The 27,018-nt window shown below is 53.5% G+C and overlaps 1 protein-coding gene and 1 long non-coding RNA gene across 19 annotated transcripts in view; one reads left to right on the forward strand and one right to left on the reverse strand.

The window, feature by feature from the left end:
- Positions 1-222: 222 nt before the first annotated feature.
- The window catches only part of TLE3 (TLE family member 3, transcriptional corepressor), a 42,317-nt gene continuing 15,521 nt past the window's right edge, over positions 223-27,018 (forward strand). For 2 of the 18 annotated variants that reach the window (XM_056500132.1, XM_056500134.1), the window contains exons 1-10: positions 242-458; positions 936-1,078; positions 1,154-1,254; positions 1,345-1,408; positions 2,287-2,331; positions 11,331-11,393; positions 12,024-12,128; positions 21,253-21,457; positions 23,860-23,876; positions 26,526-26,645. In XM_056500132.1, coding sequence (XP_056356107.1) covers positions 1,055-1,078; positions 1,154-1,254; positions 1,345-1,408; positions 2,287-2,331; positions 11,331-11,393; positions 12,024-12,128; positions 21,253-21,457; positions 23,860-23,876; positions 26,526-26,645 — 744 coding nt within the window. In that variant the 5' untranslated portion in view covers positions 242-458; positions 936-1,054. Of the gene's footprint in view, positions 459-935; positions 1,079-1,153; positions 1,255-1,344; positions 1,409-2,286; positions 2,332-11,330; positions 11,394-12,023; positions 12,129-21,252; positions 21,475-23,859; positions 23,877-26,525; positions 26,646-27,018 lie in introns of all 18 variants that reach the window. The other 16 variants (XM_056500137.1, XM_056500144.1, XM_056500143.1 and 13 more) reach the window with 11 other exon arrangements.
- LOC130257529 (uncharacterized) lies at positions 20,656-21,246 on the reverse strand. Its single transcript, XR_008841334.1, has 2 exons — positions 20,957-21,246; positions 20,656-20,761 (listed from the first exon to the last, which is right to left on the reverse strand). It is a non-coding gene; the product is annotated as an uncharacterized LOC130257529 (long non-coding RNA).

Consider the following 27,018-nt stretch of genomic DNA (forward strand, 5'->3'; position numbering starts at 1 on the left):
CTTCCCAGCCCGAACCGGGCCGGTGCAGCGGGGTTACGGCCGGGCCGGGGGGGGAGGCGGGGCCGGGGCGGGGCTCCGCGGTGGGCGTGGCCGCATCAGAGACGAGCTGCCATTGTGACGTCACTGCCACGGCGCCCAACCAGCGCGCTCCGCCGGCGGCCCCACGTGGGCGCGGCGCGCCGCCATTGGCTGGCGCCTCAGAGGCCGCCCGGGTTTTGTCCCCCGCCCGCCGCCCCGCTCCGCCCGGGCGCTGTGGCGGCACCGCGTGCTCGGGCGCCGCTGCCCCGCTCCGCGATGGCTCCCGGAGTTACGGCGATCCCGGCTGGACGCAGCTGAACGGCCGCTCCCCGCTGCGGGGGGGACCCGCTCGCACCTCGCATGTCCGCGGCGCCCGGGAAGTCGGATGTGTACGGCCTTCCTCCCCCTCCTCCTCTCCTCCATGGCCGTCGTGCTCCGGCGTTAGTTCCTGGCTTTGCTTCCCCTTCTCCCGGCCGCAGGAATACCGCGGGACCCTCCTCCCGCCGCCGCGTTGTTGTTGTTGTCGCTGTGGCTTTTTGATCTATTTTTTTTTTTTTTTTTCTCGGCGGCGCTGGGGGGGGGGGGGGGTGGCTAATTTTTTTTCTCTTTTTTTTTTTTTTTTTTTTTTTTTTAATTTTTTTTTTTTTTTTTCCGCCAGCGAGTGCCGGAAGGAGAGAGAGGGGGGGGTGAGGAAGCGGAGAGGCCCGGGGAGCGCGGCGGCCCCGGGGTCGGGGGGGGGGGTGTCGGCACCTGGCCGGGGCTCGGCTCCGCGGCTGCGGGACCGGGGGGCGGAATATGCGGGGAGAGGAACCGGCCGGGCCCCCCCCCAACACCACCCCCCCCAACCCTTCCACCCCCTCCGCCCTCCCTCCTCCGCCCCCCGCACGGACTTTCCTCTCTCTCGTCCCTTTGTTCAGTTCTCGGCCTCTCCGGGAGCGCTCCCAGCCCGGCGGGCAGCAGCGGCAGCTCCGCACGTCGCGATCGCCGTAGCGAGGCACGGCGCGGCTGCTCCCAGTGACCGCGCCCCAGCCCGGCCATGTACCCCCAGGGCCGGCACCCGGTGAGTCCCGGGACCCCCCCCGGTAACCCCCTTCCCACCGCCGGGACCCCCCCCGGTAACCCGCGCTTCCCGCAGGCTCCGCACCAGCCGGGCCAGCCGGGCTTCAAATTCACCGTAGCCGAGTCGTGCGACCGGATCAAGGACGAGTTCCAGTTCCTGCAGGCTCAGTACCACAGGTGAGCCCCGGCTGCGCCCCCCCCCCGCTCTCCCCGAGCCCCCCGTCCCCGCCGGGGTCTCACCGTGCGCTCTCCCCCCCTCCTCCCCAGCCTCAAAGTGGAGTATGACAAGCTGGCGAACGAGAAGACCGAAATGCAGCGCCATTACGTTATGGTGAGAGACTTTAATCAGATTTCGGATCAGCCTGGAAATGTCATTAGCTGCGAGCCTGCGAACGGGGCGGGGAGGGGGAACCGGGGGACCCCCCTGTCGGTAGCGGGGACCCCGGGGCGGGGGGGCGGCGGTGCCGCGGCCGGCTGGAAGCGCCGTCCCAAGTTTCCTGTTAACCCCTTTGGAGCGCTGCTGCTGCCGCGGGGGGGGTCGGGGGAGGGGCTGGAACAGCGACCCCGAGCTTATGGGGGGTCCCCGCTGCTGATGGGGGTCCCCCCCCTTTGCTGACTTACCCCGAGGCCACCCGGGAGCCATCCCGGCTCTCCCCCCTCTTGCCCTTCCCGAGGGAAACCGGCACTTTTGTTGCCTCAAAACGCTCTTTTTTTTGAAGCTAAATTTGCATGGCGATTCCCCCGGGTGGGCCGGTCGGGGTTTTTGATGGGTTTGGCAGCATCCAGCCCCCCCTTTTCCCGGCCGATCCCGGGCTTCCCCGGGGGCAGAGCAGATTCCCCCCCTCCCCCGGTGAGAAGCTGGATTTTTGGCCAGACTCCGGGCTGTACCTGTTCTGCCAGGGCTGAGCAGACGCCTGTCACCCTCTTTGTTTTTCTAAGTAGCTTAGGAGGAGAAAACAGGAGTCAAAAGGAGTGTCCCCTCGTTAAGTGCCTGCCAGTTAAACCCATAAACATCTGCTTATTATAAGGTGTAATTTCCTTGGCTACCCGTGCTTTAAGCCCAGTTTTGCCCAGGATGCTTTTTGGTAATGACCTTATGCAAATACCTTCTGCGAATCGAATTCAAATTCTCCTTGGCTCTCGTGTTTAATTGAATTTATTTCTTTTTTTTTTTTTTTTTTTTTCTCCTCCCTTTGCTCCTTCCCCCAGTACTACGAAATGTCGTACGGTTTGAATATTGAAATGCACAAACAGGTGAGTAATTTCGAGGGGGGAAGTTGTGATTGATTGATCTCCTGTTGCCCTTTTCCTCCACCTGAGGTGGAATCGGCCCTGATTGCACTAAATGGGGAATAAGTGCTGGAGGCAGGGATGTGACTCCAGGTGGGATCCCGTGGCCCGGCTGTTCAGTTGGCAGCCGCAGGTTGATGGCACTCGGGAGGGGTTTATTTTGTCGATATTCACCAGGAATTCCGGTTTTTTTCGCCGGAGTGTTTATGCAGAGAGGTGAGAACAGCCTCGCCTCCCGCGCTGGGAGGTCAATACCTGGAATAGCGCGTTCCCAAGGCTTGGAAAACAGCGATAGGGGCAGCGCTGGTGTTGTGGGTACAGCAGGGCTGTTTGTAAGGTCATCCCCGCTCCTGGAGCGTGAGACCGAGCAGGGAATTATCTCCCGAGCTCACCGTGTGTTGCTCAATGTCACGGAGTTGTCTTTGCATCTGGGAAGTGAAGCAATGTTTGGGGCTGGTTGGGGTTTTTTTTTTTTTCTTTTTTTTTTTTTTTTCTTTTTTTTTTTTTTTTAATTTCCCCTCCCTTCCAGTCGCCTCTAATGTGTAACTTGCCTGAAGGAAAAAATAGAGAAGGGCCCAGCAGAATGTGGTGTGCTACCTTGATAAGATTATCGGTAAAGAGCCTAAAGGCTGCGCACATGATGGTAAAACTTAAAGGAATAAAGTTATTATTGAGATTAGACCTGATTATTTGTGCTGCTGCTGCTTACTGGTTTTAGAAGGAGTTCCAATTAAGAACTTAAGGCAGATAGAAGTTGACATCAACTTTGTGCCGCTCGCGAATCAGCCCCATTCAGCTGCAAAGCGCTCGGGTTTAACAGCGGCATCGCCCTGCTCTCGGCAGCCTGATGAGATGCAAAGCAGCGCCTCTGAGAGCTCCTCTCCCTTCTTCCCCCAGTCACGGGGCAGCCAGAATAATTCCTGCTTAGTCCTCAGTTTTTTTGGTTTTTTTTTTTTGGTGGTTTTTTTTTTTTTTTTTTTATTTACTTATTTTATTTTTTGTGAATGTTTTTTTCCACGGAGATAATCCCGAGTTCCCGCTCGGGGGCTGCTGTGAGGAGACCCCCGAGCTCGGGGGAACTCGGCCGGGTTGGTGTTGGGGTGCTGGGGAACACCCCGAAATTGGGGGTTTTGTGTGGCCAGACAGAGCCTGTGGCCACCCCAGCAATGCCCAGGGGGCACTGGGGGGGTCTGGAGTGACCCCAGCCCGGGCTCTTGGGGCACAGGGTCTGCTCTCCCCGTGTCTCACCCTGCTCCTGCCTGGCTGCTGGAGATGCTGGGATGGCACCTGGGGTGTTGGGGTGATCCCCTTGCAGGGATGACACCCCAGGATATTGGGATGATCCCCTTGCAGGGAGATGCTGGGATGACACCCCAGGATGTTGGGGTGATTCCCATGGTGGGGTGATTTTCTTGCTGTGATGACACCCGGGATGTTGGGGTGATTCCCATACTAGGGTTGATCCCGTTGTTGGGAGATGCTGGGATGACACTTGGGATGTTGGGGTGATCCCCTTGCAGGGATGACACCCCAGGATGTTGAGGTGATTCCCATACTGGGATGACACCCCAGGATGTTGGGGTGATTCCCATACTGGGATGACACCCCAGGATGTTGGGGTGATTCCCATACTGGGATGACACCCCAGGATGTTGGGGTGATTCCCATATTAGGGTTGATCCCATTGTTGGGAGATGCTGGGATGGCACCCGGGGGTGTTGGGGTGATTTCCTTGCTGTGATGACACCTCAGTATATTGGGGTGATTCCCTGGCAGGGATAACACCCTGGGGTGTTGGGGTGATTCCCGTGGTGGAATCCCACCCCAGGGTGTTGGGGTGATTCCCATTCTGGGATGGCACCCGGGGGTGTTGGGGTTATCCCCTCGCTGTGATGATTCCCTTGCAGGGAGATGCTGGGATGACACCCAGGATGTTGGGGTGATTTCTTTGCTGGGATGGCACCCAGGATATTGGGGTGATCCCCTCGCTGTGATGACACCCCCGGGCTGTTGGGGTGACCCCCTAGTGCCGTTCCCCAGGCATTCCCAGCGTTTCCCTCCTTCCCCCGAGCTCTGGGATGAGCTCTGGGATGAGCTCTGGGACGCGCGGGTGGAGCAGCCCCAGGATCCCCAGCCCGGTTCCCTCCCTTTGCTGTACCGCGGTTCCCGCATCACCCCGAGCCCTTCTCGGTGACATCTGCTCGGGCAGAGCTGGAACCGTCTCCTCCTTCCATTGACAGCAGCACCGAGCGAACAAAGCAACCCGAGCCGGGCGAGCGCGGGGCGGGATGAGGTTTCCCCCCTTTTTTGGGGCCGGGAGGAGTGGGGATGAGGTTCCCCCGTTTTTTTTTTTGGGGCCGCAGCATCCCCTGCGAGGCACGGCTGGCCCCGCATCCCGCTAATTGCGGCGTGGTCCTGCCGGCATCTGGCCCGGGGTGGCTGGTCCTGAACAAACAAGTTTATCAGCTGACCTGTTTAGCGGTTGACTCGTGTTTATCTGCACACAATCAAGTAGACTGAAGTGCCTGAATTATTCATGCGGTGTCCTGCCCTCCAGACTTGACTGCTTGTGATTACATCTGCTCCAGACAAACATTGATGGATACTTCATCTTTAAGCAAAAGGGGATTGTCTGTCTGTGGGCTTATATAACAGATTATCTCTTCCACGCTGAATATTAAGTGTGTGCATATGTGGCTGCGTGTGGGGTTGAGGTTTTTTTTTTTTTTTTCCTTTTTTCCCCCCCCCTCCCTTCCTTTCTTCTCGTTTTGTTTCTCGTTAGGAAAAAAACGGAGTTTCATAAACAATTCCATATGCAAGGAAATATTTAGGAAGTGATTCCCCAGTCGGTTGCAGTGAATCGTTCCTTACCTCAGTCTTCCTGCTGAACCCGACCCTCCCCAGGCTCAGCTTTCCTAAACCCGACTCCAATCAGGAGTTTTTCTTTTGAAACACCGGCAAAACTTTTTTTTTTTTTTTTTTTTGGGCTAATTGATTTTTTCCAAAAAAGAAAAAAACTTCCCCCTGTCGGGCCGTGCATTGTTTGTGTGCAGATCTCCGTGGATAATCGCCGAGGGCAATAACCATTCCAAAAGGAAAACTCTATTTTTTTTTTTTTTTGCGTGGGGGGAACAGGACACCTCGCAGGACAGAACCTTTGTGCTGCTTTGATTTCTTGAAGCTCGGGAACGCTTCTTGTTTTCCTGCCTAATGCTTGGAAAAATAAAAATTAAAAAAAAAAAACTAAACCCCCCCAAGACTCGCAGGGAAGAGAAGCAGCTTTTTGTGTGCGTGCGTTTCTGGAATATTCCAGCAACACAATCTCCTTTCTGTCGCGCTCGTTAGCGAGGAGCGCCAGGTAATAATTTGCTAAATACTTCACATTTGCGAACCGAGCTCTCAGCACTCCCAAAACAGAAAAAAATTCTCTTTTCCCTGCCTGGATTTAACCAGATTCGCCTGAATTTTGGGGTTTCTCATGCAGCTTCACCCCGCCGGTGATAATCCCCTAACGAGGAGCCTGCGCTGCCCTCCCTGCCTCCCCCGAATTTAATTCTCATCAGGGCAGGCTCTCCACTTTGCTAACAGCGATAGCAGCCACAAATAGCTTTCAACATGCCATTGACAGCAGAGAGCACTTGAAATAGTGGCAGACAGCTGAAAGTGCCGTAATTGTGCACCCGGGTGAGAACCGCCCTGCTCGAGGGCCGGCCCCGCGTGCGCTCCCCGGGACAGCATCCTGCTTCCAGCAGCTGCTGCGAGCTGGGGAAAAAAATAAAATAAATAAAATCACCTCGGGGTGCCCAAGGAGGATCTGGGGTGGGGGTTGTGGGGTGATGCTCCTGCAGCCCCTTCTCCAGGGGTTCAGGGGGTGTATGTGGGTTTATTTTAATTTTTTTCCCATGGAATTATCACTTTTCCAGGGATTTTGGGGTGCCAATGTGAGTTTATTTTATTATTTCCCATGGAATTGTCACTGCAGCCCCTTCTCCAGGGGTTCAGGGGGTGTATGTGGGTTTATTTTATTTTTTTTTCCCATGGAATTATCACTTTTCCAGGGATTTTGGGGTGCCAATGTGAGTTTATTTTATTATTTCCCATTAAATTGTCACTGCAGCCCCTTCTCCAGGGGTTCAGGGGATGTGTGTGGATTTATTTTTTTTTTTTTTCCCATGGAATTATCACTTTTCCAGGGATTTTGGGGTGCCAATGTGAGTTTATTTTATTTTTTTCCTATGGAATTGTCCCTGCAGTCCCATTTTCAGAGGAGCCAGTGTGAGTTTATTTTATTTTTTTCCCATGGAATTATCACTTTTCCAGGGATTTTAGGGGTGCCAGTGTGAGTATATTCTATTTTTTCTCATGGAATTATCACCTCAGTCCCATTTTTAGGGGTGCCACTGTGAGTTTATTTTATTTTTTTCCATGGAATTATCACTGCAGCCCCATTTCCAGGGGTTCAGGGGTGCCAGGGAGGTGTGGATTTATTTTATTCTTATTTATTTTATTCTTGTTTATTTTATGTGTGGATTTATTTTACTTATTTATTTTATGTGTGGATTTATTTTATTTTTTCCAATGGACTTGTCACTGCAGCCCCATTTGGGGCTTTTTTTGAGTGTTCTGTGCTGGATGTTTTGGGATGTTCTCTGCAGATTTATGGTTGAATTTTAGGGTTTTTTTTGATTGTTCTGTGCAAATTTGGGGGTTTTTTGAGTGTTCTGTGCAGGATGTTTTGTGGTGTTTTCTGCAGTTTTGAAGTTGATTTTTAGGGGTTTTTTTTAGTGTTCCGTGCAAGTTTGGGTTTTTTTTGGAGGTTCTGTACAGGATATTTTGGGATGTTTGGGGTTGATTTTTAGGGGTTTTTTTGGAGTGTTTTATGCAAATTTGGGGTTTTTTTGGAGTGTCCTGTGCTGGATGTTTTGGGATATTCTCTGCAGTTTTGAAGTTGATTTTTAGGGTTTTTTTTAGTGTTCTGTGCAGGGTGTTTTGGGATGTTCTCTGCAGAGTTGTGGTTGCTGTTTGGGGTTGGGTTTTTTTTTTGAGTGTTCTCTGCAGATTTTGGGATTTTTTTGGGATGTCCTGTGCAGGATGTGTTGGGATGTTCTCTGCAGATTTTGGGTTTTTTTTGGGGCATCCTTTGCAGGATGTTTTGGGATATTCTCTGCAGATTTGTGGTTGCTGTTTGGAGGGTTTTTTTTGTGTGTTCTGTGCAGATTTGGGGTTTTTTTTTTGGGATGTCCTGTGCAGGATGTTTTGGGATGCTCTCTTCAGATTTTGGTTTTTTTTTTGGATGACCTGTGCAGGATATTTTGGGATTTTCTCTGCAGATTTTGGGTTTTTTTTTTGGGATGTCCTGTGCCAGATATTTTGAGATGCTCTCTGCAGATTTTGATTTTTTTTTTTGGGATGTCCTGTGCAGGATATTTTGGGTTGCTCCCTTCAGATTTTGGGGTTTTTTTGGGATGTCCTGTGCAGAGTTTTTTGGGATACTGAGCAGTTTGGGGCTGGTTCCTACAGGCAGCTCCACCCTCCCAGGACCAGGAGCCCAGCAGGGATCTGTGTCCTGTCCCTCGGGGGTCACCTGGGGCTGGGACCTCCTGCAGCTCCCCTTTCCCCTGACCCCAACCTGGCACAGGGAGCATCCCCTGCATCACCCTGCACCCCCAAATTCTGAAAAGCTTCTCTGCCTCTGCCCTCAGGGCTGGTTTTGCATCCCCTCTGCCCCGTGCAGGTGCAGGGATGGCAGAGCTGAGCTCTGTGACACGAGTCCCCACGTGCTTGGGATGCTGCTGGTGGCTCTGGGAGCAGCTGAGAGCAGCCCTGGCCAGAGCCAAGAGCTCCCAGGGTTGATTTATCACCAGTGCAGATGTTTTCTCTGGTTTCTCTGAAGCCCCAGGGCAGATTCCTGGCAGTGAGGGGGGCTGAGCTGGGATTTCAGCCTCTCCCCACTCCTTGCCCTTTTCTGCAGCATCCCAGGTTCTGCTGGTCCAGGGAGGATGCAGGAGCTGGGATTGCCATGGCAACCCGGGCTGGGAATGGATGCAGAGTTTGTTTGGCAGGGGGGTGAACATGGAGCCCCCTCCCCAGTTCCTGCCATCCCAGGGAATCCCTTCCCTCCCAGTTACAGCTTTGATGGGGCTGCACCTGCCAGGGAATGGGAAAAGGGAAGTGAGCAAACATCTGGTGAGTCTCCTGCTCACAGGAAAACCTCTCAGCTGTAAACACATTTTGGACATCCAGTATCTCTGTGAATATTCCAAAGTGGAAAAAAGAGCTTGGCTTGGAAATTTTGCTCCTTCCCTCCCTGGGATTTCCCAGGTCCAGCCCAGGGGAGCAGTGCTGGCTGCACCCTGCTCCCCTCAGCCTGGGCCAGCTTTGTTCTGGTTTGTTCTGGTTTGTTCAACCCAGAGCTGGGAGCTGGAGGATAAATCCTCAATCTGATGGAGCAGCAGTGCCAGGAAGCCTGGAAGGAGCTTTTCCTTCTCCTGTGGGCTGGTGGCACACACAGGGCTGGGATCTGGCACTGGGGCTGAAAACCTGTGCTGGGGACAGGGGTGACAACAGCCAGTGACAGGAGCCAGGAATGGCTCCCACTGTGAGCACAGGGTACTGGGAAGTGTCCCTTCATCCCCTGGGATTGTCCCTTCATCCCCTGGGATTGTCCCTTCATCCCCTGGGATTGTCCCTTCATCCCCTGGGATTGTCCCTTCACCCCCTGGGATTGTCCCTTCTTCTTCACCCCCTGGGATTGTCCCTTCTTCTTCACCCCCTGGGATTGTCCCTTCTTCTTCATCCCCTGGGATTGTCCCTTCTTCTTCATCCCCTGGGATTGTCCCTTCATCCCCTGGGATTGTCCCTTCATCCCCTGGGATTGTCCCTTCATCCCCTGGAATTGTCCCTTCATCCCCTGGAATTGTCCCTTCACCCCCTGGGATTGTCCCTTCTTTTCCATCCCAGGCATTGTCCCTTCATCTCTGGCAGTGTCCCTTCATCCCTGGAGTTTTCCCTTCATCCCTGGAGTTTTCCCTTCATCCCTGGAATTTTCCCTTCATCCCTGGGATTGTCCCTTCAGCCCTGGAATTTTCCTTTCTTCTCCATCCCTGGGATTGTCCCTTCACCCCTGGAATTTTCCTTTCTTCTTCATCCCTGGGATTGTCCCTTCATCCCTGGGATTGTCCCTTCATCCCTGGGATTGTCCCTTCATCCCTGGGATTGTTCCCCATCCCTGGAATTTTCCCTTCATCCCTGGGATTGTCCCTTCACCCCTGGAATTTTCCTTTCTTCCCCATCCCTGGAATTGTCCCTTTGTCCCTTTCCCCCCTGGGATTGTTTCCCACCCCTGGGATTGTTTCCCACCCCTGGGATTGTTTCCCACCCCTGGGATTGTTTCCCACCCCCGGGATTGTTTCCCACCCCTGGGATTGTTTCCCACCCCTGGGATTTTCCCTTTTTGTCCCTCCCCAGCCTGCAGAGTCCCTGGCAGTGTTTGCAGGGCTGTGTGCTCCCCTCCCTGCATCCTGCCACCCTCATCCTGGTGCCACCTGAGCCAGCCCTGTCCCGTCCCTGCCTTGGCACCGTGTGCCAGCACGTTCCCAGCCCCTGGAATTGCTAAGAAAAGCAGCAGGTGTAACCCAATCGCTGCCCAGGGAGGGGCTGTGCCTTTTTTTGGGTTTTTTTTTTTTTTGGGGTTCTTCCCTCCCACCGAGGTGGCTCCAGGATTTCCCAGGCTGGGAATGTTGCTTGTGGTGGTTGGGTTGTTCCTGGAGCAGGAGCAGCAAGGGCTGGGTGGCCTTTGGGGTTTTTCCCTCTAATTTAGGATATTTGGGATCTTCCTTGGGGTGCTTGAGAGGAGCTGAGGGATCCTTGGGGTTGGCTGGGTTAGAACCCAGAGATGCTGTGGGGTCAGGAGGGGGATTTGGGATGATTTTGGGTGGTTTGGGATGAATTTGGGGTGGATTTGGGATAATTTGGGGAGCAGGGTTGGCTGTGACTGTCCTGGGAGCAGCTGGAGCTGAGGGATCCTTGGGGTTGGCTGGGTTAGAACCCAGAGATGCTGTAGGGCTGTGCCAGGAGCTGATTTTTGGGGTCAGGAGTGGGAAATTGGGATGATTTGGGATAATTTGGGGAGCAGGGAGTGGCTGTGACTGTCCTGAGAGCAACTGGCACTGAGGGATCCTTGGGGTTGGCTGGGTTAGAACTCAGAGGTGCTGCAGGGCTGTGCCAGGAGCTGATTTTTGGGGTCAGGAGGGGGAATTTGGGATGGATTTGGGGTGGTTTGGGATGGGTTTGAGGTGGGTTTGTCACTGGGGTGGGACAGGGAAGGGATTTTGGGAAAGGACACGGGGGGTGGAACAGGAAGAAGTTTTTGGGAAAGGACGGGGAGAGGAGACAGGGGAGAGATTTTGGGAAGGGACAGGAAGGGGATTTTGGGAAGGGGAGGGGATTTTGGGACAGGAAAGGGATTTTGGGAAAGAAGAGTGGGACAGAGAGAGGAATTTGGGAAAGGACATGGAGGGGATTTTGGGAAGAGGGGACAGGATGCACAGGAGGTGATTTTGGGAAGGGACAGGGAGAGGATTTTGGGAAAGGAGAGTGAGACAGAAAGGGGATTTTGGGAAGGTACAGAGAGGAGATTTTTGGGAATGTAGAGAGGGGAGATTTTGGGAAGTCTGGGGCCAGAGAGGAGATTTTGGGAGGGTACAAAGAGGAGATTTTGGGAAGTCTGGGGCCAGAGAGGAGATTTTGGGAGGGTACAAAGAGGGGATTTTGGGAAGTCTGGGGCCAGAGAGGGGATTTTGGGAAGGTACAAAGAGGGGATTTTGGGAAGTCTGGGGCCAGAGAGGGGATTTTGGGAAGGTACAAAGAGGGGATTTTGGGAAGTCTGGGGCCAGAGAGGGCATTTTGGCCCCCTGGGAGGCTGCCTGGTGCTGATGCTGCTTTTCCTTCTTCCCTTTTTTCAGACAGAAATTGCTAAAAGACTGAACACCATTCTAGCCCAGATCATGCCTTTTCTGTCACAAGAGGTGAGGACAGAGCCCCCCCTGCTCCAGGGGTCCCTGGGGGGATTGGGGTGCAATGTCCTGCCCCAGGGCTTGGGGGATGCACTGAGCACAAAATGGGGAAATAGGGGAAAAAGTGAAAATTGGGCAAAAAAAATAGAGGGGAAACAGGGAAAATGGGGAAAAAATAAAGGGGAAAATAGGGGGGAAAAAAAAAAGGGGGGGAAGAGCGAAAAGAGGGCAAAAAAATGGGGGGAAACAGGCAAAATGGGGCAAAAAAAGAGAGAAAAATGGGCAAAAAATAGGGGAAAAAAGAGAGAAAAATGGGCAAAAAATAGGGGAAAAAAGAGAGAAAAATGGGCAAAAAATATGGGGAAAAAAGAGAGAAAAATGGGCAAAAAATAGGGGAAAAAAGAGAAAAATAGGAAAAAATAGGGAGAAAAAAAAGAGAAAAATGGGCGAAATAGGGGCAAGAAATAGGGGAAAAAAGAGAGAAAAATGGGCAAAAAATTGGGGAAAAAAGAGAGAAAAATGGGCAAAAAAAAAGGGGAAAAAAAAATAGAGAAAAATGGGCAAAATAGGGGAAAAAGATTGGGGAAAAAAGGGGGAGCATGTGTGGGGTGGTGCCGGCTGTGACTGACCCCCTGTCCCCAGCACCAACAGCAGGTGGCCCAGGCTGTTGAACGTGCCAAGCAGGTGACAATGACGGAGCTGAATGCCATCATCGGGGTACGTGGACTTCCCAATCTGCCTCTCACCGTGTGTATTCCCCTTTTATTCCTTCATTTGCCATGGCCAGAGGCAGCCCTGCCCTCGGGGGGTGCTCGGGGGGCTCCCGGTGCCCAGAGTGCCACAGGGGTCCCCAAAACTGCCTGGCTGTGGGACGGCACCAGAACTGTCCTAAAATTGTCCTAAAATACCAAAACTGCCCCATTCCCACTGCCTGGCTGTGGGACGGCACCAGAACTGTCCTAAAATTGTCCTAAAACACCAAAACTGCCCCAGTCCCACTGCCTGGCTGTGGGAAGGCATCAGAACTGTCCTAAAACACCAGAACTGTCCTAAAACTGCCCCAAAACACCAAAACTGCCCCAATCCCACTGCCTGGCTGTGGGACGGCACCAGAACTGTCCTAAAATTGTCCTAAAACAGCAAAACTGCCCCAAAACTGCCCCAGTCCCACTGCCTGGCTGTGGGACAGCATCAGAACTGTCCTAAAATTGTCCTAAAATACCAAAACTGCCCCAGTCCCACTGCCTGGCTGTGGGACAGCATCAGAACTGTCCTAAAATTGTCCTAAAATACCAAAACTGCCCCAGTCCCACTGCCTGGCTGTGGGACGGCACCAAAACTGTCCTAAAAATACCAAAACTGTCCTAAAACTGCCCCAAAACTGCCCCAGTCCCACTGCCTGGCTGTGGGACAGCACCAGAACTGTCCTAAAACACCAGAACTGTCCTAAAACTGCCCCAAAACAGCAAAACTGCCCCAAAACAGCAAAACTGCCACAGTCAAACAGCCTGGCTGTGTGAAAACACTAAAACTGTCCTAAAACACCAAAATTGTCCCAATCCCACATCCTGACTGACCCAAAAAACCAAAGCTGCCCCAAAATTCCAAAACTTCTTCAGTCCCACAGCCTGGCAGTCCCAAAACACCAAAAACTGCCCCAAAACACCAAAAACTGCCCCAAAACACTAAAACTGCCCCAATCCCACTGCCTGGCTGTGTGAGAACACCAGAACTGCCCCAGTCCCAATCCTGCCCCAGTCCCAATCCTGCCCCAGTCCCAATCCTGCCCCAGTCCCAATCCTGCCCCAGTCCCACAGCCTGGCAGTCCCAAAACACCAAAAACTGCCCCAAAACACAAAACCTGCCCCAAAACATCAATCCTGCCCCAAAACACCAATCCTGTCCCAGTCCTGCCCCAGTCCCACAGCCTGGCAGTCCCAGTCCCACACCTCCCCCCTCCAGGCCAGGGCTGGATTTGCTCCCCCTGGCAGCTCCAGCTTTGGGGTTTTTGGGGTGGGAGCCCCCCCAGCCCCCGAGGCCAGGCCTGTCTCTGAGGGGCTCTTGCTGTGCAATGTGCTGTGCCCTGAGCTCGTGTTGTTCCTGCACTGACCCCTGCCCTGCACAGATTGATGCAAAATTAACCTTGTGAATTATTCCTTTAATTAACCTTGTGAATTATCTCCATAATTACTGTCACCCTCTTGCTCCTGCAGCAAATATTGGAATTCCCAATCCAGGTGGCTCCAGAGCTCCTCTGGCTTTGTTTCCCAGAAAACACTCATTTATAATTTTTTAAATTTTTTTTTTTTTTTAATGACTATTTCCACTTTTTGATCTTTCTAATTCTCTGTGCTAACTTTTCTTCCTTCTCCTGTATTTTCTGTGGAATCGTGCTCTGGGCTCCTGCAGTTTTTTTTGGGAATGAGGAAAAGCAGCTGGATCCTTCCTGGTGGGGTTGGTGACACTCAGGGAGGGCCCCAGAAATTGGAGCTGAGTTTTGGGGTGACCCTGAACCCTCCTGCTGGGCTGGGATGGAGCAGGGATGGTGGTTCCATGGTTTTAGGGGATGGAGCTTCCATGGTTTTAGGGGATGGAGCTTCCATGGTTTTAGGGGATGGAGCTTCCATGGTTTTAGGGGATGGAGCTTCCATGGTTTTAGGGGATGGAGGTTCCATGGTTTTAGGGGATGGAGGTTCCATGGTTTTAGGGGATGGAGGTTCCATGGTTTTAGGGGATTGAGGTTCCATCCTCCCATGGATTTTGGAGAAGATTCCAGACTCATCCCAGAGCTTGGACCTGGTTTAACTGGAGGATTTGTGCCCCTGCAGCTGCTCCAGAGCTTCCCAGAGCAGGAAATCCCAATAATTTTGCCTTTTCTCCTCCCCTTTGTCCATTTGTTTCTGTAGGGGATGGAGGCTCCATGGTTTTAGGGGATGGAGGCTCCATGGTTTTAGGGGATGGAGGCTCCATGGTTTTAGGGGATGGAGGCTCCATGGTTTTAGGGGATGGAGGTTCCATGGTTTTAGGGGATGGAGGTTCCATGGTTTTAGGGGATGGAGGTTCCATGGTTTTAGGGGATGGTGGTTCCATCCTCCCATGGATTTTGGAGAAGATTCCAGGCTCATCCCAGAGCTTGGAGCTGTTCTAAGTGAAGGATTTGTGCTCCTGCACCTGCTCTGGTGCCCCCAAAAACACAGAATCCCAAGGATTTGGGTTTTTTTTTTTCCCTCCTCTCCTTGCATGGAGTGGTTTGTTACTGTAGGGGATGGTGATTCCATGTCCTCAATCATTTAGGGGATGGTTCCAGGCTCATCCCAGAGCTTGGACCTGGTTTGGGTGGCAACTGCAGCCCCTGAGCCCCCAAACTCAGAGGATTTGGTGTTTTGCCCTGTTCCCAGCAGGTTGTTTTTGTAGGGCTGCCCACAAGGACACAGCCCTGGGGTGTCCCAGTATCCCAGAACTCCATCCCTGGGGTGTCCCAGGATCCCAGAACTCCATCCCTGGGGTGTCCCAGGATCCCAGAACTCCATCCCTGGGGTGTCCCAGTATCCCAGAACTCCATCCCTGGGGTGTCCCAGTATCCCAGAACTCCGTCCCTGGGATGTCCCAGTATCCCAGAACTCCATCCCTGGGATGTCCCAGTATCCCAGAACTCCATCCCTGGGGTGTCCCAGTATCCCAGAACTCCATCCCTGGGGTGTCCCAGTATCCCAGAACTCCATCCCTGGGGTGTCCCAGTATCCCAGAACTCCATCCCTGGGGTGTCCCAATATCCCAGGGCTCCATCCTTGGGGTGTCCCAGGGCTCCATCCCTGGGTTGGTTTGCTCAGTTCTGGGGTGTCCCAGTATCCCAGGGCTCCATCCCTGGGGTGTCCCAGTGTCCCAGAACTCCATCCCTGGGGTGTCCCAGTGTCCCAGAACTCCATCCCTGGGGTGTCCCAGTGTCCCAGAACTCCATCCCTGGGTTGGTTTATTCAGTTCTGGGGTGTCCCAATATCCCAGGGCTCCATCCCTGGGTTGGTTTGCTCAGTTTTGGGGTGTCCCAGTATCCCAGAACTCCATCCCTGGGTTGGTTTGCTCAGCTCTGGGGTGTCCCAATATCCCAGGGCTCCATCCCTGGGTTGGTTTGCTCAGCTCTGGAGTATCCCAATATCCCAGGGCTCCATCCCTGGGTTGGTTTGCTCAGCTCTGGAGTATCCCAATATCCCAGGGCTCCGTTCCTTTGTTGGTTTATTCAGTTTTGGGGTGTCCCAATATCCCAGGGCTCCATCCCTGGGTTGGTTTGCTCAGTTTTGGGGTGTCCCAATATCCCAGGGCTCCATCCCTGCTGTCCCCAGCCCCCCAGTGCAGGTGCTGCAGCACCCCAACCCTCCCAGAACGGTGCACAGCTCTTGCTTTGCCCCTTCTGAGGTCCAGAACTGTTAATTTTGTGCGTCTGGGCCATTGTGTCTCTGCTCCTGAGCTCCAGGCTGGGCTGCACTGGAGCCTTGGTTTGGTTGTAGCCCTGGGAATGATTAAACTCTGTCACTAAATTTAACTGAGCTGAAGTGCTGAACCATTAAATCAGGAACAAAGGCGTGGAGCTGATGGACATAATCCAATTAAAGACACTCCTTGCCAGCCCCACTCCCAAATTTGGAGCCTCTTGTGTGTCCCCATCTCAGTGTGGCACTGCTGGGGGTCCCCAGGGCTCCCCCAGGATTGTTCTCCTGGGAATTTTTTGGGGTTTTGGGGCCATCCCTCCCTGCTGGGAGCACAGGAGGAGCCCAGCTGATGCTGGAATCCTGAGGGGTGTGAGGTGGGATGGGCTCAGCCACTCCCTGAGCCCAGAATGCTGCTCCAGTCCTTGTCCTGTGTGTGTCACTGGTCACCTCGTCCCTGAGGGGGGATTTGGGGTTCCCAGGGAGCTCCCCAGCCCTGGAGTGCTGCAGCAAGGCCTGATGGGCACAGGGATATCCCTTATCCAGGGATAAGGGCTGGGATAAGGCAGGGATGGGCTGTTCCAGCAGAGCACACCTGGAGAGAGCAGCACCTGCAGGGATTCACCCCAAGGGAGTGATGGAAACTCATCCCCAGGGATTCATCCAGTGGGAATGATGGAATTCATCTCCAGGAATTCATCCAGTGGGAATGATGGAATTCATCCCCAGGAATTCATCCAGTGGGAATGATGGAATTCATCTCTAGGAATTCATCCAGTGGGAATGATGGAAATTCACCTGGTGGGAATGATGGAAATTCACCCGGTGGGAATGATGGAAACTCATCCCCAGGAATTCATCCAGTGGGAATGATGGAAACTCACCTGGTGGGAATGATGGAAACTCATCCCCAGGGATTCACCCAGTGGGAATGATGGAAATTCACCCAGTGGGAATGATGGAAACTCATCCCCAGGGATTCATCCAGTGGGAATGATGGAAACTCACCTGGTGGGAATTCACCTGGTGGGAATGATGGAAATTCACCCAAGTGGAATGATGGAAACTCACCTGGTGGGAATTCACCTGGTGGGAATGATGGAAACTCGTCTGGAGGGAATGATGGAAAGTCACCTCCAGGAATTCACCCAAAGGGAATGATGGAAACTCATCTCCAGGAATTAATCCAATGGGAATGTTGGAAATTCACCTCCAGGATTTCATCCAGTGGGAATGATGGAAATTCACCTCCAGGAATTCACCTGGTGGGAATTCATCCAGTGGGAATGGTGGAAACTCATCTCCAGGAATTAATCCAGTGGGAATGATGGAAATTCACCCAAAGGGAATGATGGAAATTCACCTCCAGGAGTTAACCTGATAGGAATTCACCCCATGGGAATGATGGAAATTAATCTCCAGGAATTCATCCCCAGGAATTCACCTGATGGGAATGATGGGAATTCATCTCTAGGAATTCACATCCAGGAATTCCCAGCCTGCCTTGGGAATTCACCTCCAGGAATTCACCCCATTGGAATGATGGGAATTCATTCCCAGGAATTCACCTGGTGGGATTGATGGGAATTCACCCCAGGAATTCACCCCAGGAATTCTCTGGGGTGCCAGCTGGGCTTTGTCCCCTCCCTGGGCTCTGCAGGATGTGATTCCCAAGGGATTTGCAGGGAGCACTCCCTGGGCTGGCACAAGCACATGGAGCAGGATGGGAGCTGGGAATGCTCCAGTCTGGGAGCTGGGAATGTTCCTGCCCCAGTCTGGGAGCTGGGAATGCTCCAGTCTGGGAGCTGGGAATGTTCCTGCCCCAGTCTGGGAACTGGGAATGTTCCTGCCCCAGTCTGGGAACTGGGAATGTTCCAGTCTGGGAACTGGGAATGTTCCTGCTCCAGTCTGGGAGCTGGGAATGCTCCTGCCCCAGTCTGGGAACTGGGAATGTTCCAGCCTGGGAACTGGGAATGCTCCAACCTGGGAGCTGGGAATGCTCCTGGCCCAGTCTGGGAGCTGGGAATGCTCCTGGCCCAGTCTGGGAGCTGGGAATGCTCCAACCTGGGAACTGGGAATGCTCCTGCCCCAGTTTGGGAGCTGGGAATGCTCCTGGCCCAGCCTGGGAGCTGGGAATGCTCCAACCTGGGAACTGGGAATGCTCCTGGCCCAGTCTGGGAACTGGGAATGCTCCTGGCCCAGCCTGGGAGCTGGGAATGCTCCTGGCCCGGTCTGGGAGCTGGGAATGCTCCAGTCTGGGAACTGGGAATGCCCCAGCCTGGGAGCTGGGAATGCTCCTGGCCCAGCCTGGGAACTGGGAATGCTCCAGTCTAGGAACTGGGAATGCTCCTGCCCCAGCCTGGGAGCTGGGAATGCTCCTGGCCCAGCCTGGGAACTGGGAATGCTCCAGTCTGGGAACTGGGAATGCTCCTGCTCCAGTCTGGGAACTGGGAATGCTCCTGGCCCAGCCTGGGAACTGGGAATGCTCCAGCCTGGGAACTGGGAATGCCCCAGCCTGGGAACTGGGAATGCCCCAGCCTGGGAGCTGGGAATGCTCCAACCTGGGAACTGGGAATGCTCCTGGCCCAGCCTGGGAACTGGGAATGCTCCAGCCTGGGAGCTGGGAATGCTCCTGGCCCAGCCTGGATGTGCTCTGGGCTGTGGCTGAGCTCTGCAGCCCTGCTCTGGGATCCCAGGGACACTGGGATGAGGCTCCAGGACATCCCACATGGATTCTGCTTCCACTGCCAGGGGACAAACCAGAACTGGAGATGGGATCTTGTGTCCTGACCTGATTTACCTGGATGGATTTATCTGTAAAAACCAGGAAGAAATCCCAGTTTTTCCTTCTCTGCTGATTGTTGTGCCCTGGGGCTGTTCCAGGGTTGGGATTCTCATGGACACCCTGACAATTGGAGTGCTGCTGTCCCTTTGTTTTTTGTTTTTTTGGTTTTTTTTTTTTTTTTTTTGGGTGGAAAGCTGCTGGGATGAGTTACAGCCTGCAGATGTTTCTGGAAGCTGGAGGATAAAACTTTGGATCTTGGGATGGGCAGCACTGGAGAGGAATGTGCTGGAAAACCACCTGGGGCTGTTTTCTCTGCTACAATGGGTGGAAATCCTGTGAAATTGGGATTGGGAAGAGCCAAGGATCTGCTCCATTTGTTTTTGGTGCCATTTGGTTTTGGATCCTGGAGGGATTTATGGATTTCCTGCAGCAGAAGAAATCTCCTTGTGGCTCCTGCTCCAGCTGGGATCTGGGATCTGCTTCCATGGATCTGCTGTGCCTGGGATTGCCTTCAGCTCCCACCTGGAATCCTGTTCTGGAATCTTCCCTCTCCATCCCTGGAGGGGCTGGGTGACCCATCCAGGGCCAGAGCTGCTCCCCAAAACAATGTGGGGAGAATTCTCATGGAATCACAGAATGGGTTTGGGCTGGAAGGACTGTAAATCCCCCCCAGTGCCATGGCAGGGACCCCTCCCACTGTCCAGCCTGGCCTGGGGCACTTCCAGGGATCCAGGGAGCAACTTCTGGGTGCTGGAGATTCCCTTGGTGGAAACAGCAGGAGCACAGAGGGAGCCCTGAGTCCCTGGGGCTGATTTTGGGGTGTCCCCCATCCCTGGGGGTGTTTTTGGGTAACCCTCCATCCCTGGGGGTGTTTTTGGGGTGTCCCCCATCCCTGGGGGTGTTTTTGGGGTGTCTCCCATCCCTGGGGGTGTTTTTGGGGTGTCCCCCATCCCTGGGGGTGTTTTTGGGGTGTCCCCCATCCCTGGGGGTGTTTTTGGGGTGTCTCCCATCCCTGGGGGTGTTTTTGGGGTGTCCCACATCCCTGTTCCTCCCTGCCCATGGGAGGAGAAATCCTGATCCAGGCTGGCTGTGGGGAGCTGGGGGGCTCTGTCCCCTCATTTGGGGTGTCCCCCTCATTTGGGGTGTCCCCTCATTTGGGGTGTCCCCTCATTTGGGGTGTCCCCACTGTGCTGAGCTGCCCAGCAGTGGCTCCTGGGAGTGAGGAGGGGCTGTGGCTGCGGGCAGGGGGTCCCAGGCAGGACCCTCTGCTGCTCCTGGGGCCTCTCAGGAGTGAATCCTTGGATTTCAGCTGCTTCTCCTCCCAAATTGTGTTTGGATTTCCCTTCCTCTGTGCCCAGAGCTCTTTGCAGTGAATCCCCATGGCTGGATGAGTGCTGGGCTGCCTGGGATTGACTCCCAAAAATCCCCTGGGAGAGCTGGGGGCCCTTTGCCCTCCTGGCTGGGATTTTGGGGTTTCCCATGGTGGGAATGCAGGATCAGGGTTTATCTGATGGGGTTGGGAGCAGCAGGATCCTGGATGGGACCAGGACATTGGGTGGAATTTTGTTCTGAAAAAATGAGCAGAATTTCCCTGTCCTGTTCTGGCTGGGAAATTCCTGGGAGTGCAATTTTCTCTCTCTGCTTTAATCCTCCAGCCATGGACTCTCTGCCTATGGATGTGATTGCTGAGTTGTTTTTTTTTTTCCTTTTTACTGTTGAAAAAGCCAAACTAACCATTCCCCCAGGGATGAGCATTTTGGGAATGCAGGATTATCCCATGGTGTGACCTGGTGATCATCCTTGGGGGGCTTCTGCTAATGGGGAGTTCTCCTTGCAGGACCCAGTGGGGTTGGGCACGTCCCTTCCCTGAATCCTGAGGTGTTTTTTTTCCTTTTTCCTGCTGGAAAAGCCAAATTAACCATTCCTCCTGGGATGAGCATTCCAGGAATGCAGGATTATCCCAGGAGAGTGGGCATCATCCCTGGGGGCACCTCCTGCTTTTCTAACAGGGGCTTCTCCATGCAGGCACCCAGCGGGGTTGGGCACATCCCTTCCCTGATTCCTGAGGTGGTTTTTTTTTTTCCTTTTTCCTGCTGGAAAAGCCAAACTAACCATTCCCCCAGGGATGAGCATTTTGGGAATCCCAGGAAATCGATGCTGTGACCTGGGGGCACCTCCTGCTAACATTGGGGCTTCTCCATGCAGGCACCCAGCAGGAGCTGGGCACATCCCTTTTTGGGATTGTCCCTTCCCTGATTCCTGGGTTGTTTTTTTTCCATTTTCCTGCTGGAAAAGCCAAACTAACCATTGATGAGCATTTTGGGAATGCAGGATTACCCCAGGAAGTGGATGCTGTGGCCTGGGGGCACCTCCTGCTAACGGGGAGTTCTCCTTGCAGGCACCCAGCAGGGCTGGGCACATCCCTTTTTGGGACTGTCCCTTCCCTGATTCCTGGGTTGTTTTTTTTTCCATTTTCCTGCTGGAAAAGCCAAACTAACCATTGATGAGCATTTTGGGAATGCAGGATTACCCCAGGAAGTGGATGCTGTGACCTGGGGGCACCTCCTGCTCACGGGGAGTTCTCCTTGCAGGCACCCAGCGGGGCTGGGCACGTCCCTGTGGGGACTGTCCCTGCCCTGCCTGCCTCACTGTGCTCTCATTGCAGCAGCAGCAGCTCCAGGCCCAGCACCTGTCCCACGCTGCCCACGGCCCCCCCGTGCAGCTGCCCCCGCACCCCTCGGGGCTGCAGCCCCCCGGGATCCCCCCGGGCAGCGCCGCCAGCTCGGGGCTGCTGGCCCTGGGGGCCCTGGGCAGCCAGGCACACCTGGCAGTCAAGGATGAGAAGAACCACCACGAGCTGGACCACAGAGGTGAGAGGGGCTGGGCTGCTGCCGGGGCCCCCGGGGTGGTTTGTTGGAAATGACGCCCTGTGCCCACCCAAATCTCCACTTCCCACTCTGCAGCCATTCCCTGTGTCCTGCCTCTTGTCCCTCTCCAGCTCAGTGGGAGCAGAGTGAGGCTGGGCAGAGCCCCTCAATCCTGGAATTGTTGGGATGGGACCTTAAACCCACCCAGTGCCACCCCTGCCATGGCAGGGACACCTCCCACTGCCCCAGGCTCCAGCCTGGCCTTGGGCGTTCCAGGGATCCAGGGGCAGCCACAGCTGCTCTGGGAATCATATCCCAGCTGGGAATTCCTTCCCAAAATCCATCCATCCATCCATCCATCCATCCATCATCATCCATCCATCATCCATCCATCCATCCATCATCCATCCATCATCCATCCATCCATCCATCCATCCATCCATCCATCCATCATCCATCCATCATCCATCCATCCATCATCCATCCATCCATCCATCCATCATCCATCCATCCATCCATCATCCATCCATCATCCATCCATCCATCATCCATCCATCCATCCATCATCCATCCATCATCCATCCATCATCCATCCATCATCCATCCATCATCCATCCATCCATCCATCCATCCATCATCCATCCATCATCCATCCATCCATCATCCATCCATCCATCCATCATCCATCCATCCATCCATCATCCATCCATCATCCATCCATCATCCATCATCCATCCATCCATCCATCCATCCATCATCCATCCATCATCCATCCATCCATCCATCATCCATCCATCATCCATCCATCCATCATCCATCCATCATCCATCCATCATCCATCCATCATCCATCCATCATCCATCCATCATCCATCCATCCATCCATCCATCCATCCATCATCCATCCATCATCCATCATCCATCCATCCATCCATCCATCCATCCATCATCCATCCATCATCCTCCATCCATCCATCCATCCATCCATCCATCATCCATCCATCATCCATCCATCATCCATCATCCATCCATCCATCCATCCATCATCCATTATCCATCCATCCATCCATCATCCATCCATTATCCATTATCCACCCATCATCCATCCATCCATCCATCCATCCATCCATCATCCATTATCCATCCATCCATCCATCCATCCATCCATCATCCACCCATCATCCATCCACCCATCCATCCATCCATCCATCCATCCATCCATCATCCATCCATCCATCCATCCATCCATCATCCATCCATCCATCCATCCATCCATCCATCCATCCATCCATCCATCCATCCATTCCCTGTGTCCTGTCCCTTGTCCCCAGTCCCTCTCCAGCTCTCCTGGATCCCCTCAGGCTCTGAGCCCTCCCTGGCTCCTTTTCCCTTTTCCAGGAGAACATTCCCAGCTCTCCAGGTCCCTCTGGTCCTGTCATTCCCCGTCCCTCAGCTCAGCTGTGTTCACATCATGGCCTTGCACTTTTTAATGCTGCAGAATTCCCTAAATTCCACTCTTTGGTGGAGCCTGGCTGCAATTCCTGTGCTGGGAAATCATCCTCCTCCTCCTCCCCACCACCTTCCCAAGGCCAGGGATCCAGCTCTGTGCACCAGGAATTTGGAGATTTTTCCCATTTGTTAGGAGATGGGATGATCCAGGATTGTCCTGGCACATCCCCCTGTCCACCAGCACAGGGAATTTGGGATATTCCCCCTCCCAGGTTCCCACAACCTCTCTGAGCTCTGCTGGTGGGGAAAAAAAAAACCCCAAAACCAGTGAGACAAAACTATTGGCAGCAAAAATCCACTTCCATTGCTTGTCCTGCATGGATTCAGACTGTCAGATTCCAGGGGAAATGGGCACTTTGGGGGTAGAAATGGGCACTTTGGGGGTAGAAATGGGCACTTTGGGGGTAGAAATGGGCACTTTGGGGGTAAAAATGGGCAGTTTGGGGTACAAATGGGCACTTTGGGGGTAAAAATGGGCAGTTTGGGGGTAAAAATGGGCACTTTGGGGTACAGATGGACACTTTGGGGTACAAATGGGCATTTTGGGGTGCAAATGGGCACTTTGGGGTACAAACTATTGTCTGAAGCACACCCTGGACGTGGAGCTGAGCACCCCAGGGCTGTGGGGTCACCTGAGGGACAAACACCTGGAGCTCTGCCAGCAGCAAATCCCTTTGGATTTGGGGCATTTCCAGCTCCTTTTGGGCAGATAAATCAAAAAGGGGCAGGAATTGGATGGGGGGAGATTTAAAAGCTGGAGAGAGCCCAGACAGGATTTGAGTTCAGAGCATGAGGAGGTTCTGGGTTTGTTTTCTTGGTTTAAGGCTGATCCTAACTTGGTTTATTTTCCTTTCTCTTTTGGCTGTGCCCTCCCCTCTGCCCTGGCATCTCCTGAAGAGAGAGACTCAAGTGCAGTAAGTGCCACTCCTTCCTCTTGCTCCCACTTTTTGGTGGCTGAGTTTTATTTTATCCCTTAAAAACCCACCTGGTGGCTGCAGGGCTGCCTTTGGCACAGGTTCTATTAAATAATAAACCAGGCAATAAAAATCCCTCATCCTGCCTGGAAGAGCTGTGCTGGGATGAGCAGAGTGACCTTCTCCATGGTGGGGGTGGTTGGGAAATTAAATTTAAATCGTGGCAAAGCAGGAAATTCTGGCTGAATGAGCGTGGTCGGAACCTTTGGGGAGGTTGGTTCATTCCTGATCATTCCTTAATTATCTGGGGTCATTAATTTGGGATTGGTTTGGTTCTTGGTCAGGGAAGTTGGTTCATTCCTGATCAAACCCCAATTTTTTGGGGTCATTAATTTGGGGTGAGTTTGGTTCTTGGTGGTCAGGGAAGTTGGTTCATTCCTGATCATTCCTCAATTATCTGAGGTCATTAATTTGGGGTGGATTTGATTCTTGGTAGTCAGGGAGGTTGGTTCATTCTTGATCATTCCCCAATTTTTGGGGTCATTAATTTGGGATGGGTTTGGTTCTTGGTGATCATGGTTCATTTCTGATCACCCCCCAGTTATCTGGGATCATTAATCTGGGATTGATTTGGTTCTTGGTGGTCAGGGAAGTTGGTTCATTCCTGATCAAACCCCAATTTTTTGGTGTCATTAATTTGGGGTGGGTTTGGTTATTGGTGGTTGAGGAGGTTGGTTCATTCTTGATCACTCCTCATTTTCTGGAGTCATACATCTGGGATTGATTTGGTTCTTGGTGCTCAGGGAGGTTGGTTCATTCCTGATCATTCCCCAATTATCTGGGATCATTAATCTGGATGGGTTTGATTATTGCTCCATATTAAGGATCTGGGAGCTCAAGCAGCTCCCAACCAGGGCAGTCCATGGATTTTGGAGGAGCCTGTCCTTGGGATGGATTTCCTGGGAGCAGGGATGGATTTCCTGGATATTGAGGGTGGCAGGAGCAGGTGGGGGCTGAGCCAGCACCTCCCATTCCCCATTCAGGACAAAGGGCACATCAGGAGGAATTCCTCCTTGGAAGGGGCTGTTAAACACTGAGAGGGGCAGCACAGAGAGGCAGTGGGGGTGTCCAGGGAAGGCCTGTGCTGGTGACAAGCTGGGGCTGTGTCCCAGGTCAGACTCAGATTTTTTTTTCCCCATCCCAACATGGTGTGAAAAGCTGCCAAGGACAGAACCCCGGCCGAGCTGCGGCTTTGGCAGCGATTCCCTGCCAGCCCCGAGGCCACAAACAGCCCTTTGGAGAGAGGGAGAGGGGAAGTGCCGAGCCAGGGGGGAGAGCCAGAGGGGAATTGGGCGTCATTAACCCGCCCCTGCTGCGGGCAGGGGGCCGGGCAGCTTCCCAACCCATCAGCTGCCAGCCGGGGTATTCCCCGTGGAGCTTTAATGTCTGTGTGATAATCAGCCTCAGCCATTCATATTTTTTTTCCCCCAGCCTTTTTTTTTTTTTTTTTGCCTGTGCAATAAAAAATATTTAGTTGCTTGGCTGCGGGCCAGGAGCGGGGCTGAATGGATCGATGCCTCTAAATGCCTGACATGATTCTCTGGGAGCTGCCAGGGTTTTCAGCATGACTGCCTGGGAAGAAAGAGCCCCGTGTTATCCAGAGCTGCTTAGTGGGGGCTGAGCAGGAGCGTGAGCTGCTGCCTTTCACGGGGGAAGGAAGGCAGGGAGGGCTCAGGGAGAGGGGGAAGGAAGGCAGGGAGGGCTCAGGGATGGGGGGAGATGCTGCTGCTCGCAGGGATTGAGGGCAGGGAATGTGTGGGGTGGTGAGGGGGGTGTGGGACCAGGGCCAGGCATCCTCCTGCTGCTGCTGCTGGGTTTGATTCCAGCGTTTCCTGGGAGTGCTGGCGGCTCCTGGGCTGTGCCACGGGCTCTGGGCTCTGCCATTCCTGCTCACGTGGATTTTCCAGGACGTTCTGTGGATGTCCTTTGGCTCCAGAGCCATTCCTTTGCCATTCTCCCTGTTCTGCCAGTGGGAGAACTAAGCTCTGGAGCTTTCCTGGGAATGCCAGCACCTCCTGGGCTGTGCCACAGGCTCTGGGCTCTGCCATTCCTGCTCACGTGGATTCTCCAGGACCTTTTTTATTGAATGTCCTTTTTATTTTAAAAAGCCATTCCTTTGCCATTCTCCCTGCTCTGCCAGAGGGATGAGCTCTGGAGCTTTCCTGGGAATGCCAGCACCTCCTGGGCTGTGCTGCTTGGAGAATTCCTCCTGTGCCACAGGCTCTGGGCTCTGCCATTCCTGCTCACGTGGCTTCTCCAGGACCCTTTTTATTGAATGTCCTTTTTATTTTAAAAAGCCATTCCTTTGCTCCTCCTGGGTGAGCTCTGCCAGAACTGAGCTCTGGAGCTTTCCTGGGAATGCCAGCTTGAAGGGAGCCCAGGACATGCTGGCATTGCCAGGAAATTCCCAGTGAGCAGAGCTGTGCCACGAGCACTGGGCCTTTCCCAGCCCTGTGGGTTTTCCCAGATGTTTTTATAAACAACATTTTCCTGCTAAAAAAGGAGCTCACGAGCATCCTCCCAGGATGTCCTGAGGGACAGGGCTGTGTCTCCTTGTGCTGCCCCTGCAAAGCCTCTCCCTGTGCACAGAATAACTCCGTGTCCCCCTCGGAGAGCCTGCGGGCCAGCGAGAAGCACCGCAGCTCCACGGACTACAGCCTGGACTCCAAGAAGAGGAAAGCAGAGGAGAAGGACAGCATGAGCCGATATGTGAGTGCCAGGGTGTCCTGCTGCAAGGACAGGTGGCTGCCAGTAAAGGCAGGGGATTCCCTTTGAAATGGAGAATGGAAACCCCTCCCTCTGAATTATTATCATTTTGAAATTAAGGAGCTCTCAGGCACAGATTTGGGAATTAGGAATAACAGTTCTTTACTAGGAAAATTAAAATAGCAATGCAGTATCACACAGAACAATCCCAGCCCTGCCAGAGTCAGAATCCAAGCTGACACCCGTCAGTCAGTCAGGGTGTTGGCACAGTCCCATTCAATGGTGGCTGCATCCTCCTGCAGGGGCAGATGTGGTTCAGCTGGAGCAGTGCTCCTGGAGAAGGGGCAGTTTCCTCTGAAGCTCCAGGGATGATGTG

Source organism: Oenanthe melanoleuca, chromosome 10 (assembly GCF_029582105.1).
Source record: "Oenanthe melanoleuca isolate GR-GAL-2019-014 chromosome 10, OMel1.0, whole genome shotgun sequence".
NCBI classification, from domain to species: Eukaryota; Metazoa; Chordata; class Aves; order Passeriformes; family Muscicapidae; genus Oenanthe; species Oenanthe melanoleuca.